General features: G+C 38.1%; 1 protein-coding gene across 2 annotated transcripts in view; it reads right to left on the bottom strand.

Annotated features, from left to right (window-relative positions):
* Window positions 1–15,989, bottom strand: part of Rnf13 (ring finger protein 13) — a 91,082-nt gene that overhangs the window by 56,824 nt on the left and 18,269 nt on the right. For both annotated transcript variants that reach the window (XM_031373894.1, XM_031373893.1), the window contains 2 exons: window positions 11,350–11,475; window positions 7,618–7,698 (listed from right to left, as the gene is read on the bottom strand). In XM_031373894.1, the coding sequence (XP_031229754.1) occupies window positions 7,618–7,698; window positions 11,350–11,463 (195 nt within the window). In that variant the 5' untranslated portion in view covers window positions 11,464–11,475. The remainder of the gene's footprint in view (window positions 1–7,617; window positions 7,699–11,349; window positions 11,476–15,989) is intronic.

Genomic DNA, 15,989 nt, shown 5'->3' with positions numbered 1-15,989 from the left:
TAATCTGAGTCCCTAAATCGTTTTTGCATGCCTCTCTGTAAACACTATAATGCCAAATCATGGTGCTGTAAATCCTTTTCAGCTCATTTACAGCAGAGACTGCACTCAGCACATAGGAAGGAGGCAAAGGACTTGAGTGAAGGCTCTATGGAATCAGGAGCTCCAGCACAAGCTTGGGTCCCAACTACTCAGGAGGTTGAAAGTACCAGCAAAAGAATAGATGAATGAAAAGAGAGAATTTTTGCTTATACACCTTTTATATGTGAATCATGCACTATTTCTAACACAAGAAATATATAAATCTTAAAAGCATGTATACTAAAAGTCTTGAAAATAATCTTTTTGCTTAAGTTGATTGACGTGTCCTAAATTATTACCATTCCTATGGAATACATTGAAGACATAACTTGCTGAAATAGCTTTCCATTACTAGGCTCAAATATGAGTCACTTAAAATTAAGTGCACATTAAGTCTGTTTCATGAACAAAGCCTATCAGAAAGCAGAGTCACCTTCAGCCAGAACCAACCCATGCTTGGTATCACTCTCCAGGTCCAATCTCTTCTCACTAAAAGAATGCTTCCTCTGCTCTAAGGATCTTCTCACACCTAGCTTCTAACAGGAGTACTTTATAAAGCTACTTAACATGGAGAAAGCCCATGAACTACAAAACTGAGGGAACTCAATGCCCATTTTCTCTTCTTTGTTATTTTAATCTTCCGATGAGTAAATGAGGATGTGGAAAATAATAGTACATGATAACTGACATCTCAAAACCATCAAGCATAATCAAATGCATAATACAACAGAGTTATGATATGTTCATATGTGGTAAAAGCTTTTAGGACTATGATATTCATAAAACAAAATGTATAAATGCCTTTCAGTGTGTTATTTTTCTCTTATATAATACATCTTGACTACAGTCCCTCCCTATCCAATTTACTCCTCATACCCATACTGAACACATCTGTATCAGAAAATAAAACATTAACAGCACTTCAGAAGCCTCCTACTAGACAGTGTTCCCATTAGGGAATGATATTCTATGGACTTCCAGCAGTTTATATTTGTTTTTACCTAATTTTAAGTTTGACACAAACAAAAGCATACAGAATAGAAATGCTTTTGTAGACTATTTCTGTACAATACTTTTGAGATTCACCCTACAGCTAAACATACATATTGTCTTCATTTCTAGTTAGTATTCAAATGTGACATATAACACAAGTAACTCCACTATTGGTCAATACTTGAATAGTTTCAGCTAAGCTCGGAGAACCCCACAAAAGAAGGGGAGGAAGAACTGTAGGAGCCAGAGCGGTCTTGGACATCATGAGAACATAGCCTACAGAATCAACTTAGTGGGTCTCATAGGGGCTCACAGAGACTTACCTGGGAATCCACTGTGCTTGCATGGGTCTGCACTAGGTCTTCTGCATATAGGTTATGGTTGTTAGCTTGATGTTTTTGTGGAATTACTAACAGTGAGAGTGGGGATGTCCCTGACTATTTCTTGTCTCTGCTCTTGGGACCCTTTTCCTCCTACTGGGTCACCTTGCCCAGCCTTGATATGGTTTGTGTCTAGCTTTATTGCAATTTGTTATGCCATGTATTGTTGGTATCCCTGGGAGGCCTACTTCTTTCTGAAGGGGAACTGAGAAGGAATGGACATGGAAGAGAGGGGAGCTTGAGGGCAGTGTCTAGGGGGAGTAAATTGAATAGGGAGGGACTGTAGTCAAGATGTATTATAGAGAAAAATAAATTTAATAAAAGAAGAATTTAAAATCCAAAAGGTAAAAAATAAAATAAGATAAACATTCTAGTCAAGTTTTTAATGATCACATATATGTGTATGTATAAAATATATTTATAGAAGTAGAGTCACAGACTCTCAAGAGTTAGGGTCACAGGGTAGTATTCATTACTAAAAACTGACAAAACATTTTCAACATAGCTTAAGCTACCAATTTTTAACTGAAAGAGTCAAATAACCTGAACATAAAAATCATATTAAGCCAGGCATGGTATTATAAGTCTGTTATCAGTTCCCACATTTGAGAGGCAGAGGCAAGAGGATCACTGAGTCTGAGGCCAGCCTGGAGTACATACAACATTGGAGGCCAGCCCAAGCTATACAAGAAGTCCTTTGCTCAGAGAGAGAGAGAGAGAGAGAGAGAGAGAGACAGAGAGACAGAGACAGAGACAGAGACAGAGAGACAGAGACAGAGAGACAGAAACAGAGACACAGAGAGACAGAGACAGAGAGACAGGGAGAGATAGACAGAGAGAGAGAATAAGAGAAAGGAGAAAAGGAAAGAAGAGGAAGCAGGGAAGCTGACCAGACGCTGAGCACACAGCTGAGTAAACATCTGCAATCCCAGCATTTGAGAGCTGTAAGTGGAAGGATCAAGAATTCAATGTCACATGAACATACATAAGCTGCCACATGTTTGGAGGTCAAAGGACAACTTCTGAGAGTTGGTTCTCTCCTTCCACTATGTGGATCTCAGAGATCAAACTCAGGTCATGAATGTATATACATCGACATCCATGCAAAAACAACACTCATAAACATAAAACAAAAATAAATATTTTAAAATAAACAAACTCAAATACAATGAAGTTCAAACAATGGCACAAACAGTAGAATGCAGTAATTCTAACTGTGAAGGTGGTTACAGAAAAGAAAATACTGTATGACATGGTCACTGCTAGTGGACAAAACCAGACTAGGGCCAACTGATCTGAATGCTATGACAAAATAGAACAACAGACAAAAACTACCACCTTTTATATTGTCCTAAACATCATCCCATCATTAGAAAAGTGAATTAACTCTCCAGCAAACCCATCACAATTGTTTCAATACATTTCAGACAAATGTTGCTACTAAGCAACATTCTCTTCTCTTAGGACAAAGGGTAAAATATACTAAATATTCCAAACTATGTGATTACCTATAAGCCTGACATTCATACTTTCTAAACATCAGAAGGTATATAGTAATTAAAGATTAAATCTTCCTGGATCAAAAGATTAGAAGAATCTCCCCACAAACTCATTACTATAGTTATAGTGTCTCAAATTTATATCTCCCCTTGTGCGCTCCACTACAATTCTCCCCAGCAACTTATTTTGATTAAGTTATTTGATTATAAGCTTACTAAGACTAACTCATTATATTTTAATAAAAACTGGTAAGTCTATCAATGATCTAAAATTTTTCAAAGAATACACTGAAATACCAAAACTAATCACTGCAAGTTAGCCAACTTTATATTATTAAAACACTATTTCTGGGGCTGGGGAGATGTCATGGAAGTCAAGAGTATTCGCTGCTCTTCCAGAGGACCGGTGTTTAGTTCCCAGCACTTAGATGGCAGCTTACACCTCTAATTCCAGTTACAGTGAATCTCATTCCCTCTTCTGGTCTCCTTGGACACCAAGGCACACAGAGTGGCACAGACATACATGCAGACAAAAATACCTATACCCATAAAATAAGCAAAAAATAATAAAAACATGAAAAATTTAAAAGAAGTAGAAATGAATTTATTTTATAATAGTCTAAGAACATAAAAGCTTATTAATAAAAGTTTCTAAACCAATATACTTTTAAGTTCACTGTGACTTGAAAAGAAAAGAAGAAGGAAAAATTTATGTTAAGATGTAGTTCCAAAGACACTCATCATAATTCCTTCAAGTATGAAGTTTTGGGTAATTTATCTTTCTTTAAAGGATTTGATAATTAGCATTTATCTATTGCTAAGTTAACATCTACTTCCCAACCATGACAGAGTACCAGGATCTGGTTCACATTTCTGCTTCAGACAATTAGAAAACCAGGCAGAAAGACTGTAAGTACCGAAGGCCAGGAAATCTGCTGTGAGATTGTGCCTACTAGAAATGAGAAAGAAACTTCACCCACGATACCTCGACAATAAGGCTGCCTAAACAAAACCTGAAGTACAACGCCATTGGCATGCTAGCATAGAAGTGGGCATGTTAGTCTCAGCAGGCCTCATGCATCGACAAAGAACCACAGGCTAATAGAACAGGAGAAAGAGGTGTCCTGGGGATGAGACCCCTAATTGGTTATTCAATACTATGTGGTCAGCCCTGAAATCATAGACATACAGGTGACATTGAGCAGATTCAGCAGGTTATATTTATATATGTCACTGTAATAACTAAAGAAAAAGAGGAAAAGAAACCAGACTATCTTAATAGGAAATAGCTATGATCACTTATAACATAAAATATTATGTAGCACTCAAGAGAAACACTAGTTTTATAGGTGCTGCTGTGGAAAGATCTATAAGACATAGGAAAAGTAGGAAAATCAAACTGCAAAGTAATTAGTGAAGTAGGTATGTGCCATTATGGCGCCACAAATATTCTGAAGCCCTCTCCCTACATGATACGTATCTTCTCAACACAGATGGAAAGTAGCAACAAAACATTATACAGTATTCTCTAGCTTTCCTAGCTGGTAAGAATTTCACCAAAATATGTGGTTGGTTTTTACAGGGCCTACAGGCTGTCAACCAACAAAACCCAGGTGCTATATTTGGAATTGACCACATGTGCAGTTTGATAAATGATATTCCTTTGATTAGTTTAAGGAGCTGCAGCAGCAGAATATTCTGAGCTAAAACTTCCAGAGTATTCTGATGGGGTTTGGGGACCCAACAGCTGCATTTCCTATTTAGCTTTAACTGTCAGCTTGGCATAGCCTACAGTCATCTGAGAAGAGTCTCTATTGAGGGTCTGTGGGCAAGTCTCTTGATTGTTGGTTGATGTGTGTCCAGCCCACCTGGGAGGCAGTACCACACCTGGGACAGGTAGTCCTAGGCTACAACCATGCGCCAACAGCAGGATTCTTCCAACAACATTTCTACTTCAAATTTCTGTTCAGATTCCTCCCTGACTTCCCTGAGTGATGGACTGTAACCAGTAAACTGAAAGATACCCTCTTGTCCCTAAATGGTTTTTGGTTTTGGTGTTTGTCACAGCAGAAAGGGAACTAGAATACAAATCCTCTTGTAAAGTCTGAACGTTGGATCCGAGTTTTATCCATAAAGTAGTGTCAACCTTTCATAAATCCCTTTCCAAGTAAAACCACAAGAATATTTTATATGTGCAAATGGATGCATTTTTGAAATTTATAACTCCATTACTTTTGAAGAGAAAAAAAATAAAAAAGGGGCAAAGTAACATAGCTCAGTAGATAAAGGTGCTTGCTGCCAAGTGTGACAACTCAAGTTCGATTCCTGGTACCCACATGGTAGAAGGAAAGAAATAACTACTGAAAGTTGTCCTTAGGCCTCCCAGTGCACACCGTGGTACACATAGACACACACATGCACACACACATACTCACATGAACATACATATACTCACATGCCCATGTGAGTGCATGCACACACACACATACATGCACATATACATACTAAATGTAAGAAGCTTTTTAAAGCACTAAGAAGTGCTACATATTCAGAAAAGGATGCAAAGGCAGTAGTCACTGTAATTCTTAACTCGGAAAAGAGGATACAACAGTAGGTATAATAACTAAGGTACAGACAAAGGGAAACTTTTCCTTTTCTAATATGTTCCTGCTCTGTTTAAATATTATCCCAATGAAGTAGAGTCACTTGATATTGACAGTATTTTTAATAATTAAAATTTGTAAAGAATACTAAAAGTGGATATGCCCATTGCAGAGTTGCACAGCATGCTGACTGAGAACAAACTGAAAACGTTATGCATGTGTATTCTAGCTTATACAAAGGCCTCACACTGTCTTGGAAAGAGCAAAGAATTTCTATTGTGTCAGAGAAAGAAGGAAAACACACTTAACTTTTAACCACATAATTCTGAAGCATGTGTGGAAAACAATTGATACTTCCAATATGTAAAGAACTCTGTCAAAATACAAATGTGTTAATTTTTAAATAGGTAAAGAGCATTTATAGTCAACCAACTCTCAATGTGTGAGGGTGTGTATGTATGTGTGCGTGTGTGTGAGAGAGATAGAGAGAGAGAGACAGAGAGACAGAGAGATATAAGCAGAAAACTAAGGTGTTTAACCTTATTAGATACTTCTGACAAACTAGTGAATATTTTTTATATGCAATATTAAAGATAGTATAGAAAAAAGGATGGTCTCAGACATTACTGATAGAATCTTAAACTGCTCTTAACTTTCTACAGGGCAATCTGAAATCTATACCAAAATTTAAAACATGTATGCCACAAAGAAAGCATTTTTATGTTTGAAGCCATACCCTACAGAAATAAATACAACAGGATGAAAACATTGATTAAGGATTGGTAGCATATCTTTAATCCAACATTCAGGAGGATCACTGTGAGTTCGAGAACAGCCTGGTCTACATAGTGAGCTCTAGGCCAGCCAAGGCAACATAGTAAGGCCTTGTCTCAAAACAAAAAAAGGATCACTGAAGCAATGATAACAATAAGCTAGAAAATCTATATATACACTTCAACAAATTAAAATGTTCAAAATCCGTAGTATTTCTTATTGCAAAACCAAGTAATCCTTAAAAATAATAATGAAGGTCTTTTCCTACTACCAAGAAAACTTGATACAGAGATGCAATTATGGGGGCAGGAACCAAACAGAAAATTTCTATAAATGTAAATATAGCATAAGGCTTTATATATTAGAGTTTACATAAACTTGTATACATACACATCTAAAAATGCATGCATAACAATTTCTATCATGTGCCAAAGTGAACATACCTCATGTTAGGTAACACAATCCCAGGCAATGTCACGTCCTTCAGATTTGTGTGTACAAATGTATACACTACATACCAAACCTAGCACCTCACTCATACATCTTCAAACTGTTTTTGGTTTTTATATTGCTTTTGTTTTCCTGAGAGAGGTCTCACAGTGCGTCTCTGGCTGGCCAGGAACTCACAGAGATCTGCCTTCCAACTGCTGGCACTTAACTATTTTTTAAAGATAGGGCCTCACTCCACAGCCCAATCTAGCCTCCAGCTTGCCTCAAATTCACAATCTTGCTCCCATCCTCCTGAGTGCTAAGATTACAGGTATGCATCACCATGCCCAGAGTGAATAACTTCACCTTTTCAAATGACTATGCTTCAGGTTTTATGATAATAAATACTAAGAAATATTTTCTGTTGGTATTCTGTCTGGACTCCACCCCCACAGTTTACTGGCAACAGCCAGATAGGCCTGGCCCCCTTCTCTCTCTCTTACTCCTGCTTCTCTCCCTTGCCTCTTGTCCCCTTGCTCCCCCTCTTTTCCACATGATCATGGCCAGCCCCTACTTCTCTACTCTCTCTTCTCTGCCTTTCTCTGCCTCTGCTACCCTCTTAACTCCCCTCCCCATTCCCTGAATAAACTCTTTTCTATACTACACTGGTGTGTGTCTGGTCCCTCAGGGAGAAGGGATGCTTTGGCATGGGCCCTCTGAGGCACCCCCTTCCCCCACATCCCGCCAGAACATATTCTTACAGCTCTTTCTCTTTTTATGATCACAACATTTTCATTTACAAAATGACCATTAAAAGCACCGTATAAAATCCCATGAGCCTCTACATAAGGATCTCCTCACCTTTAAGCCTTCAGCTGGTAGTCTATAACCAAATCTTGCTGGAAGGTCCTCAAATGTCTGAGATGCATTTTCAAAATTATACTAAACATAAAATTTAAAAGAATCAAGTTAAAATCAACTTATATATTACATTTAAGAGTTTACTAAATCATATAAATTATCACATCTGTAATTCTTATTTACTACTTCAACTTATCACAAAATAGTTAGAAAAGGAGCATCAATTAAAGTAGCAAGAATAAATATAATTTACATAAACCATTTAAATTTGATTCTAATTTCATGTATTTTCAAATACAACAATAATTCAGTAACATTACACATTACAGTTTTCTAGGTACAGATAACTCCCTAGCAAGGAACTTTCCAGATATATAATTTCCAGCAAAAGAGTTCTATTACTAAACCACCAGCCAAAGAGTACACATGGAGGACCCATGGCTCCAGCTGTAGCATGGCTCCCATATGTAGCAGAGGATGACCTTGTCTGGCATCAGTGGGAAGAGAGGCATTTGGTTCTGTGGAGGCTCCATGCCCCAGTGTAGACGGATGCTAGGGCAGTGAGGCAGGAGTGAGTAGATGACTGGAGGAACACCCTCACAGAGAGAGAGGGAAGGGGATGGGATAGGGGGTTTGCAAAGGGCAAAACGAGAAAGGTGAAAACATTTGAAATGTAAATAAATAAAATAACAAATAAAAAAAGTTAAAACTCCCATGCATTATTTAAAAAAAAAAAAAAGAGTCCCACTTTATTTTCTCTAAGTTTTAAGAATCTGATTTAATAGAAGAGACTTGCAGGATTTCTATGATAGCTATGAAAGATGACTTTCTCCCTAGGAAAAAAGCAACATCAACTCATACTCTTCTACACTATCAATTTTTATATAGGTAGAACACTGAACGCAGTGGCTTTCAGCCTTCCTAATGCTGTGACCCCTTTAATACAGTTCCCCATGTTGTGGTGACTCCAAATCATAAAGTAATTTTTGCTGCCACTTCATAACTGTAAGTGTGCTACCTAGGAAAGTAGAGAAACAAGAGCAATAGAAGAAAGTAAGCACAGATATAAATAACCAAGTAACTTTTATAGTAAAAGTTAAGACAGTTGTTCATAGCCTATGGACATAGAAAACACCAAACACATTTACACAAGTCATAAACATCAAACACAGAGCACACTTACAAAGGCAGTTACGGGACACTAATCACAACACAGAAAAAGTTACAGGGGCTGAAGAGGTGGCTCAGGGTTAGGAGTACTTGTGGAGGACTCATGCTCCGTTCCTAGCCACACACACATGGTGGCTTCAAATCACCTTATAACTCCAGTTCAAAAGGATCCAACACTCTCTTCTGGCCTCCATGAGCACCATGTAGTGCACATACATATATCTAGATACTCACAAATACGCATAAAATAAAAAAAATAATTTTTTTTTCGAGACAGGGTTTCTCCTGGCTGTCCTGGAACTCACTCTGTAGACCAGGCTGGCCTCGAACTCAGAAATCCACCTGCCTCTGCCTCCCAAGTGCTGGGATTAAAGGCATGCGCCACCACCGCCCAGCTAAATTTGTTTTTTAAAAGATATAAAGATCAAGTAAGCCTTGGAGTCACAAAGTATAGAGGTCATATATCCATGTAGACAGGTATGGTATGCTAAATCAATCACCGCTGGGCAACCCTGCTCTTGCATCATATGCCAGAGGCATAAGTAGTACTGGAGTTTAGCAACATAATCTCCATAGCTATACTGAGGCAGACATCTTTCTCTCTCCTACAGAATAAGCACCCTTCAACCAGGTCACTTGCTAGCTGCCAGGTCTCTTGGGTTCATCCCCAGCTCATGTCACTGACAACAGTGAAAGCTGATGCAGCAAACAGAGCTCAAGCTAACACAGTAGACAGCATAGGACTGGGTGATGCAATTCTGTATGTTTTAATAAACCCAGGTTTCCCTTTGCTTCTCACTATACATCTATAATCATTCATTATGTTGACTTGGGTAACCAGTCCAGAATCATACCTGGTGACACCAGATATACATGGGGACCGCTCTATATGACTTCCTATTGCAACAGCAATTCATATTTCCAGAGTGGTTTACAAAGTTCTTTAGTCACAAGGCTTCCAAACAAACACACACAATTTAAATTTAATCTCCTAAAGTATTGTTACTTTAATTATTCAACCACAATCAGCTCTGTATTAAACCTGGGGCCATTAACCCCTCCCAAAACACCAATGTAAAATGAATAAATTGATTTAGATCAACATAGAGCAAGTGCATGAAAGTGGCACTTTAAAATCTTTACTTTGAAAATTAGGAAATGTAACAATCCACAAATAAGTGTTCTTCAATCACTTATTACTAGATTTGCTCTTACGGGTAAATTTTGGAAAGAAAACGTCTAACTTAAATGGTACATGTAACACCCTTCAGAGCTAAGAATAAAGGTATTCGTTAATTTACAACCCTATAATGTAAACACTATTACTCTCATCCTCATTTTGCATACTGAGCACAGAACACTAAAAACAACGTGTGCTGTTAACTTAGAAGGAGTCTAACCAAGGCAGTCTGTTACCAGAGTCCTGGGCTTTAAACTACTGGCCTCCTAGATACACCTATACTTTCTTCCACTTTTATTGTCAATTAACTGTGAACTGACATGTTCAGTAATTTGACCTAGGTTATCTTACCATGTGAACAAGAGTTTGACTCACTATTACCTCTATTACCAAAGCTCTTGACTACCATTACATATATTATGCACCCACGCCACTTCCTAGGATGTGGTTCTCTGATGTCATCTTGCTGACCATCAAGTAACCAGTTCTCTCTGACAAATACAAACAATGGAAGCAAGGCAGACTGGGAACATCTAAAATGGTCTCATTCCACTGAAATTAATAATATGACACTACATCAGACGTCTCTGTTTAATGCTGCTGTACTCACAACATGATGCTGGCTACACAAGACAGAAAGACAGACAGACAGACAGACAGACAGAGAAAGAGGTAAAGAAAGAAAAAGAAAGAGAAGGGGAGGGAGAGCGGAAGGAAGGGAGGGAGGGAGAAAGAAAAAGAGAGGGAGGGAGGGAAAGAGGGGGGGAGGCAGGTGTGGTGGTACATTCCTATAATCTCAGCACCCAGGAGGTAGAAATAGAGGGGTTTCTAGGCCAGCCTGGTCTACAGAGTGAGTTTCGGGATAGCCAGGATTATTATAGTAAGATCTCAAGAAAAAGGAAATAAAATAAAATAAAATAAAATAATAAAAGGAATACAAGCACTAAAGAAACCAGTAAAATTCTATAGGAAACACAAGGATATAGGTATGCACAGAGTCTCAAAAATCCAACATTTATCAGGTAATTAATGTACATGAAGTATACACTGATATTAAGCAACCAAAAGAGAATAAGATGTACCCAATTTTCAAGTAAACTGTGTGGTTTGGCATGTTTATAAATACATTATAAGATCACATCATGTAGAGACTTGATGCCCCAGGGTGAGAGGTTACAGGGGCTTGGGGGGAGGGTAGGAGGCAATGTCCTCAGAGGTAAAGGGAAAGAGGGATGAGAGGATGAACCCTGTGAGGGGACCAGGAGGGAGGGCAATATTTGGGATGTAAATAATTAATTAATAAAATAAGATCACATATTGGTGGCTTTTTTTTACAGCACTGGGGGATGTTTTTAGACCTGAATACATCATACTGTACTTACTGCTAAAATGTCTGCTTCTACAGGCAGCAGGTTCAGGAACGCAAAGAGCTGCACAGTCAAGATGGTATAGACTTGTGTGGCGGACAGCATGAGCATCCCTATGGAGAGCAGCATCTTGTGGATCACCTAGGAGATAAGGAAAAAATAATTGTAAAGGCTGGGGTTTTCTCCCCAAGAAGTCATTTTTCGCATTAATTCCTAACATATAAAAATAACCTTTTAAAATTACAGATGTGTTAATATTAAAATTAAGACATGTTTGGAAGCCAGGCATTGTAGTGCATGCCTTTAATCCCAGCACTCAGGAGACAGAGACAAGCTAATCATCCCTGTGACTTCAAAACCAGCTAAGGTCACATAGTGAGCTATAGGACAACAGGGGTTACACAGAGAAAAAGAGAGACCTTGTCTCTATAATAATAATAATAATAATAATAATAATAATAATAATAATAATGATAATAAATCCTAAAACAAAACAAAAAAAGGTATTTCAAAATCAGCAGAATTTTCAGAGAGTAGGACACTCAGTCAGCTCAGGATGCAGCTCGGTGGTAGAGACTGCCTTGTAAACACAAGGGTATGCTCAGTCTGACACCACTGGGGGATAAAGGCTAGTTTTTAGCACATTCACAGTGATTCTATGTTCTTCGTTTTAAGCACAAAGCAAATGTCTCCTCACATTGCATGGTTACATCACAACTTGTTTATCGATTCAATTTTTGAAGAAATAAGATTACAATCAAAATAAGGCAAATTCTAAGAAAACAGACAACTTTGGTTTAAAAGTGATTTTTTTTTTTTTTTTACATTTCTAGAAATCTCAACTTTAGTTCCAAATAAAATTCACATACGTTTGATAAATATAAACTCATGTAATTTGAGGTAGGCCTCATTGTGTGGCCCTGGCTAGCTGAGATTCCCTGTGTAGACCAGGCACCCAGGCTAGCTTTGAACTCATAAAGACTACCCATCTCTCTACACCATGACCGCATACGTGCTTTTCTTCCCTCTTTCTCCCCCTTTTTTGAGACAGGGTCTCAACAACAATAACTGACCTATACAACTTAATTTGTAGTTCAGGCTGGCCTTGAATACAAAGTGGTCCATGTACCTCTGCCTCCCAAGTGCTGGGGTTAATGGTGGGGGACACTTTTTGTATGTTATACTTACATTAAAGAAATAAAAAAACAAAACTGGTTGGCTATCTTTTACCTAGAAATCAAAATTTCAGGTTTTGTAATATTTCAGATGTGATTTTTTTTTCTTTTTTTTTTTGGATTAGGAACATGCAACTCTTTACAGAAATACTTTAAAAGCATTGAAACACTTCCTATCCCAAGTTCTTTTGGTAAGGGACACTCAATTTTTGCCTTTACCTCCTATAATTTTATATTATAATTACCTATAACTTTATTTTCCCTACCTATATCTAGAAATCATCCCTTCTCTCCCTTGCACTCTTGGAACTAAGTGGAGTTAAGGCAAACCTCCGGTCCTCTGTATCTTTCCCCATCTCCTTCATTCATAACCCATCTCCTTCGCTGTGAAAATAAGAGTAAAAGACAGTTGAGCATCTGCTCCTCCCAAATCATTCAGATCTCTAAGTTACTCTCCAATCTACACACAGTAAGATTTTTGTTGGCAAGACTAAATCAATTGTATAGTATACATTTTTATGAATAAATGAGAACTATGTTTACAAAGACAAGAGGTTTTATAATGATTTTGTAATTATTGTATAATTTTATAATTAAATACTGCCAAGTTATAGAGAACCACCTTTAATGATATTGAGGGAGTGTTTTGGTGGCGTATGGTACTGGGTGTCCTTGGTGGAGAATGATACAGACTGAAAGTTTCAATCTGACTCACACACTGAAAGCAAAACCCTGTAAACAGTCTTTGAAACACCATTTTACAAAGCCATTAGTATCAGCAATGACAACGTGTTAAAAGTTGACTGGTGAGCCGGGCGGTGGTGGCGCACGCCTTTAATCCCAGCACTTGGGAGGCAGAGGCAGGTGGATTTCTGAGTTCGAGGCCAGCCTGGTCTACAAAGTGAGTTCCAGGACAGCCAGGCTACTCAGAGAAACCCTGTCTCGAAAAACCAAAAAAAAAAAAAAAAAAAAAAAAAAAAAAAAGTTGACTGGTAACTGACAGAAGCTATGACATGAAGGGTTAGTGAACAAAAGGGGGACAGGTGGGGACATAAGAGTGACTGCTCATAGGAACAAGGAAAGATAAGAGAAATGTCCTAAACTACATTTTGGTATTAGTTTGCACAATTTTATGAATATATTAAAATCATTTCACTGTATGTTTGAAGTAAGCTCTAGACTGAATTTTGCTACAATAAAAATGTAAATATAACTTTGCTGAAATTAGATTTTAATGCAAAATATCTGGTGTGTTATTCAGGCATTAAAATATATTCTACCTTCTAAAAAAGAACTTGGATTTCCAGAAGTTGCTTTCTGAGGTGGCATGCACATTCCTATGGCCTGAGTTCTGCCATGCTGTGCAATGTCCAGGGCCAAAGGTCCAGAAGGTGAGGGTACAGCCTATCAGCCTCATCTTCAGGCATTTGCAAAACACATCTCAGACACAGATATGGCTGTGTGACCAAGTGAGCATGCTGACAGATTATTGCCATTGATGAGCACATGAACCTCAAATTAGATAATGCAGAAGAGATTCCTAAAACAAAGTTAAGAAAACAATGAGTTTGAACCAAGCTGAACAGAGATAGTGTTTCCAAGTAGAAATGACCAATGAGCTAGAAGGCAATACGGGGAGGGTAGTTCTGAAACAGTAATCACCTTCACCTTATTTTGATGACCCTTATGTTATTATCAAGTGACAATAAATGCTGTGAGGTTGCTTCATTGAAAAAAAAAAGAATTTGGAGAAAAACTATGAATCTGATATAAATGTTAACTTTGTGTATGTGTAAATAAATAAAGAAGGTTCATTGTGCATTCTAGTTTTAGCCATTTGACACAAAGTAATGTCATCTAAGAGGAGGGAACCTCAACTGAGATTGGGCTGTGGGCAAGTCTGTAGACAATTTTTTAAATCAGTGATTGATGTGAGAGGGCTCAGAACATCATTGGTGATGCCATTCCTGGCTGGTGATCCTGGGTCTATAGGAAAGCAGGCTAATAAGCAGCTCCCCTCCATGGCCTCTGCAGCAGCTCCTGACTCCAGGATCCTGCCCTGTTTGAGTTCCAGTCATGACTTCCTCTAATGATGAATGGTGATGTGTAAGTATAATCCAAAAACAAAAACAAGACCCTTTCCTTCCCTAGTCGTTTTGAGTCATGGTGTTTCATCATAGTAATATTAAGACTTTCATGATTAAGACATTCTTGAGAAAGCACAAAAGTTTTTACATTTTAATTTAAATTAGCTTTGCTTAACCAGGAAGCTTTCTAAAAGGAACCATTACCAGGCTAAAACTCTTTGGTGGCTCCTCCTAGCACTTAACCTACTGTGTAAAGATAAATGCAAATTGCCAATCACATCACTAAGCAACATTCAGGTAAATACAATTCTTCACTGGAGAAGAGCATTTATGTGAAATGACTCTACGTTTGCTATAAAAACCTTTTATAAGCAAGATACAATGATACAAGCCTGTAGCCCCAGCTTCTTAGAAAGCTCATGTGAAAGGATGGTTTTAGTTAAGAATTAGAGACCAGCCTCAACTACAACACAGTGAGGCCCCACCCCTCAATGCCCACCTTACACTCACAGTCCCTACCCCAGTCTTATAAGAAGGAAGAAAAAAAATAATAACTTGACATTTAAAAGAAGTGTTTGCTCGCCTGTACTATATATTTCTTAAAACCGATCATGATCTTCAAGAAAACCTGGAGACTAATCAAGGGGCTGTTAAGGCAAACTGTTCCTTTCAAATACTGAGATTTTTCACACTGGATCTCGCTGGTCTCAAGTCTAGTCAGTGCTGAGGACGGAACAGCTTCTCCATCTGGATCATGGAAGAGTTCTCCATAACCATCTATGGTTACATTGGTATACTGTGCTTCCAGTTTGTACACTCCTACAGAGTGGAGTATAATGCTGCCCACATAATGCCCACGTGGTAGCACACATCTGAAATTCCAACAGTGAGGAAAGGGAAGACAGGCAGATTCTAGGACTCGCTTGTCAGCCTATCTAGCCAATCAATGAACACTTGCTGCAAGAAAGCAAGTAAGGAAGGCAGCAAACAATCAAAGACAGAGATGTCAGTCTGTGGACTCCACAAGTAAACTCACAAACAGCACGCCATACAGATAACACATGCATCCATACAAGGAAAAATCTAACAAGGCAAGTTCAAGGACACGTTAAAGTGATATATGCCATAAAGGTTCATTCAACATAGCAAATCCGTAACTATAATTCAGCACATAAACAAGCAAAGGGACAAAAACCCCTCTGGAAGAGCATGCAATGCTGTAAAACACTGAGCCATCTTTTGAGCCCCCAGTACCATTTGTAATCACAAACTAACCTTCACCCTTCTTTGAAAGAATTCTGATAAACATTAATAGTGATTTTATCTGAAATCAACTTCTTGGTACAATACAGTTTTCCAATTCTCATTATATTTTCTGTCCAGTTTATACTAC

This window comes from Mastomys coucha, unplaced genomic scaffold (assembly GCF_008632895.1).
Source record: "Mastomys coucha isolate ucsf_1 unplaced genomic scaffold, UCSF_Mcou_1 pScaffold16, whole genome shotgun sequence".
In the NCBI taxonomy this organism is placed as follows: domain Eukaryota; kingdom Metazoa; phylum Chordata; class Mammalia; order Rodentia; family Muridae; genus Mastomys; species Mastomys coucha.
This window is presented reverse-complemented; position numbering and strand designations above follow the sequence as displayed.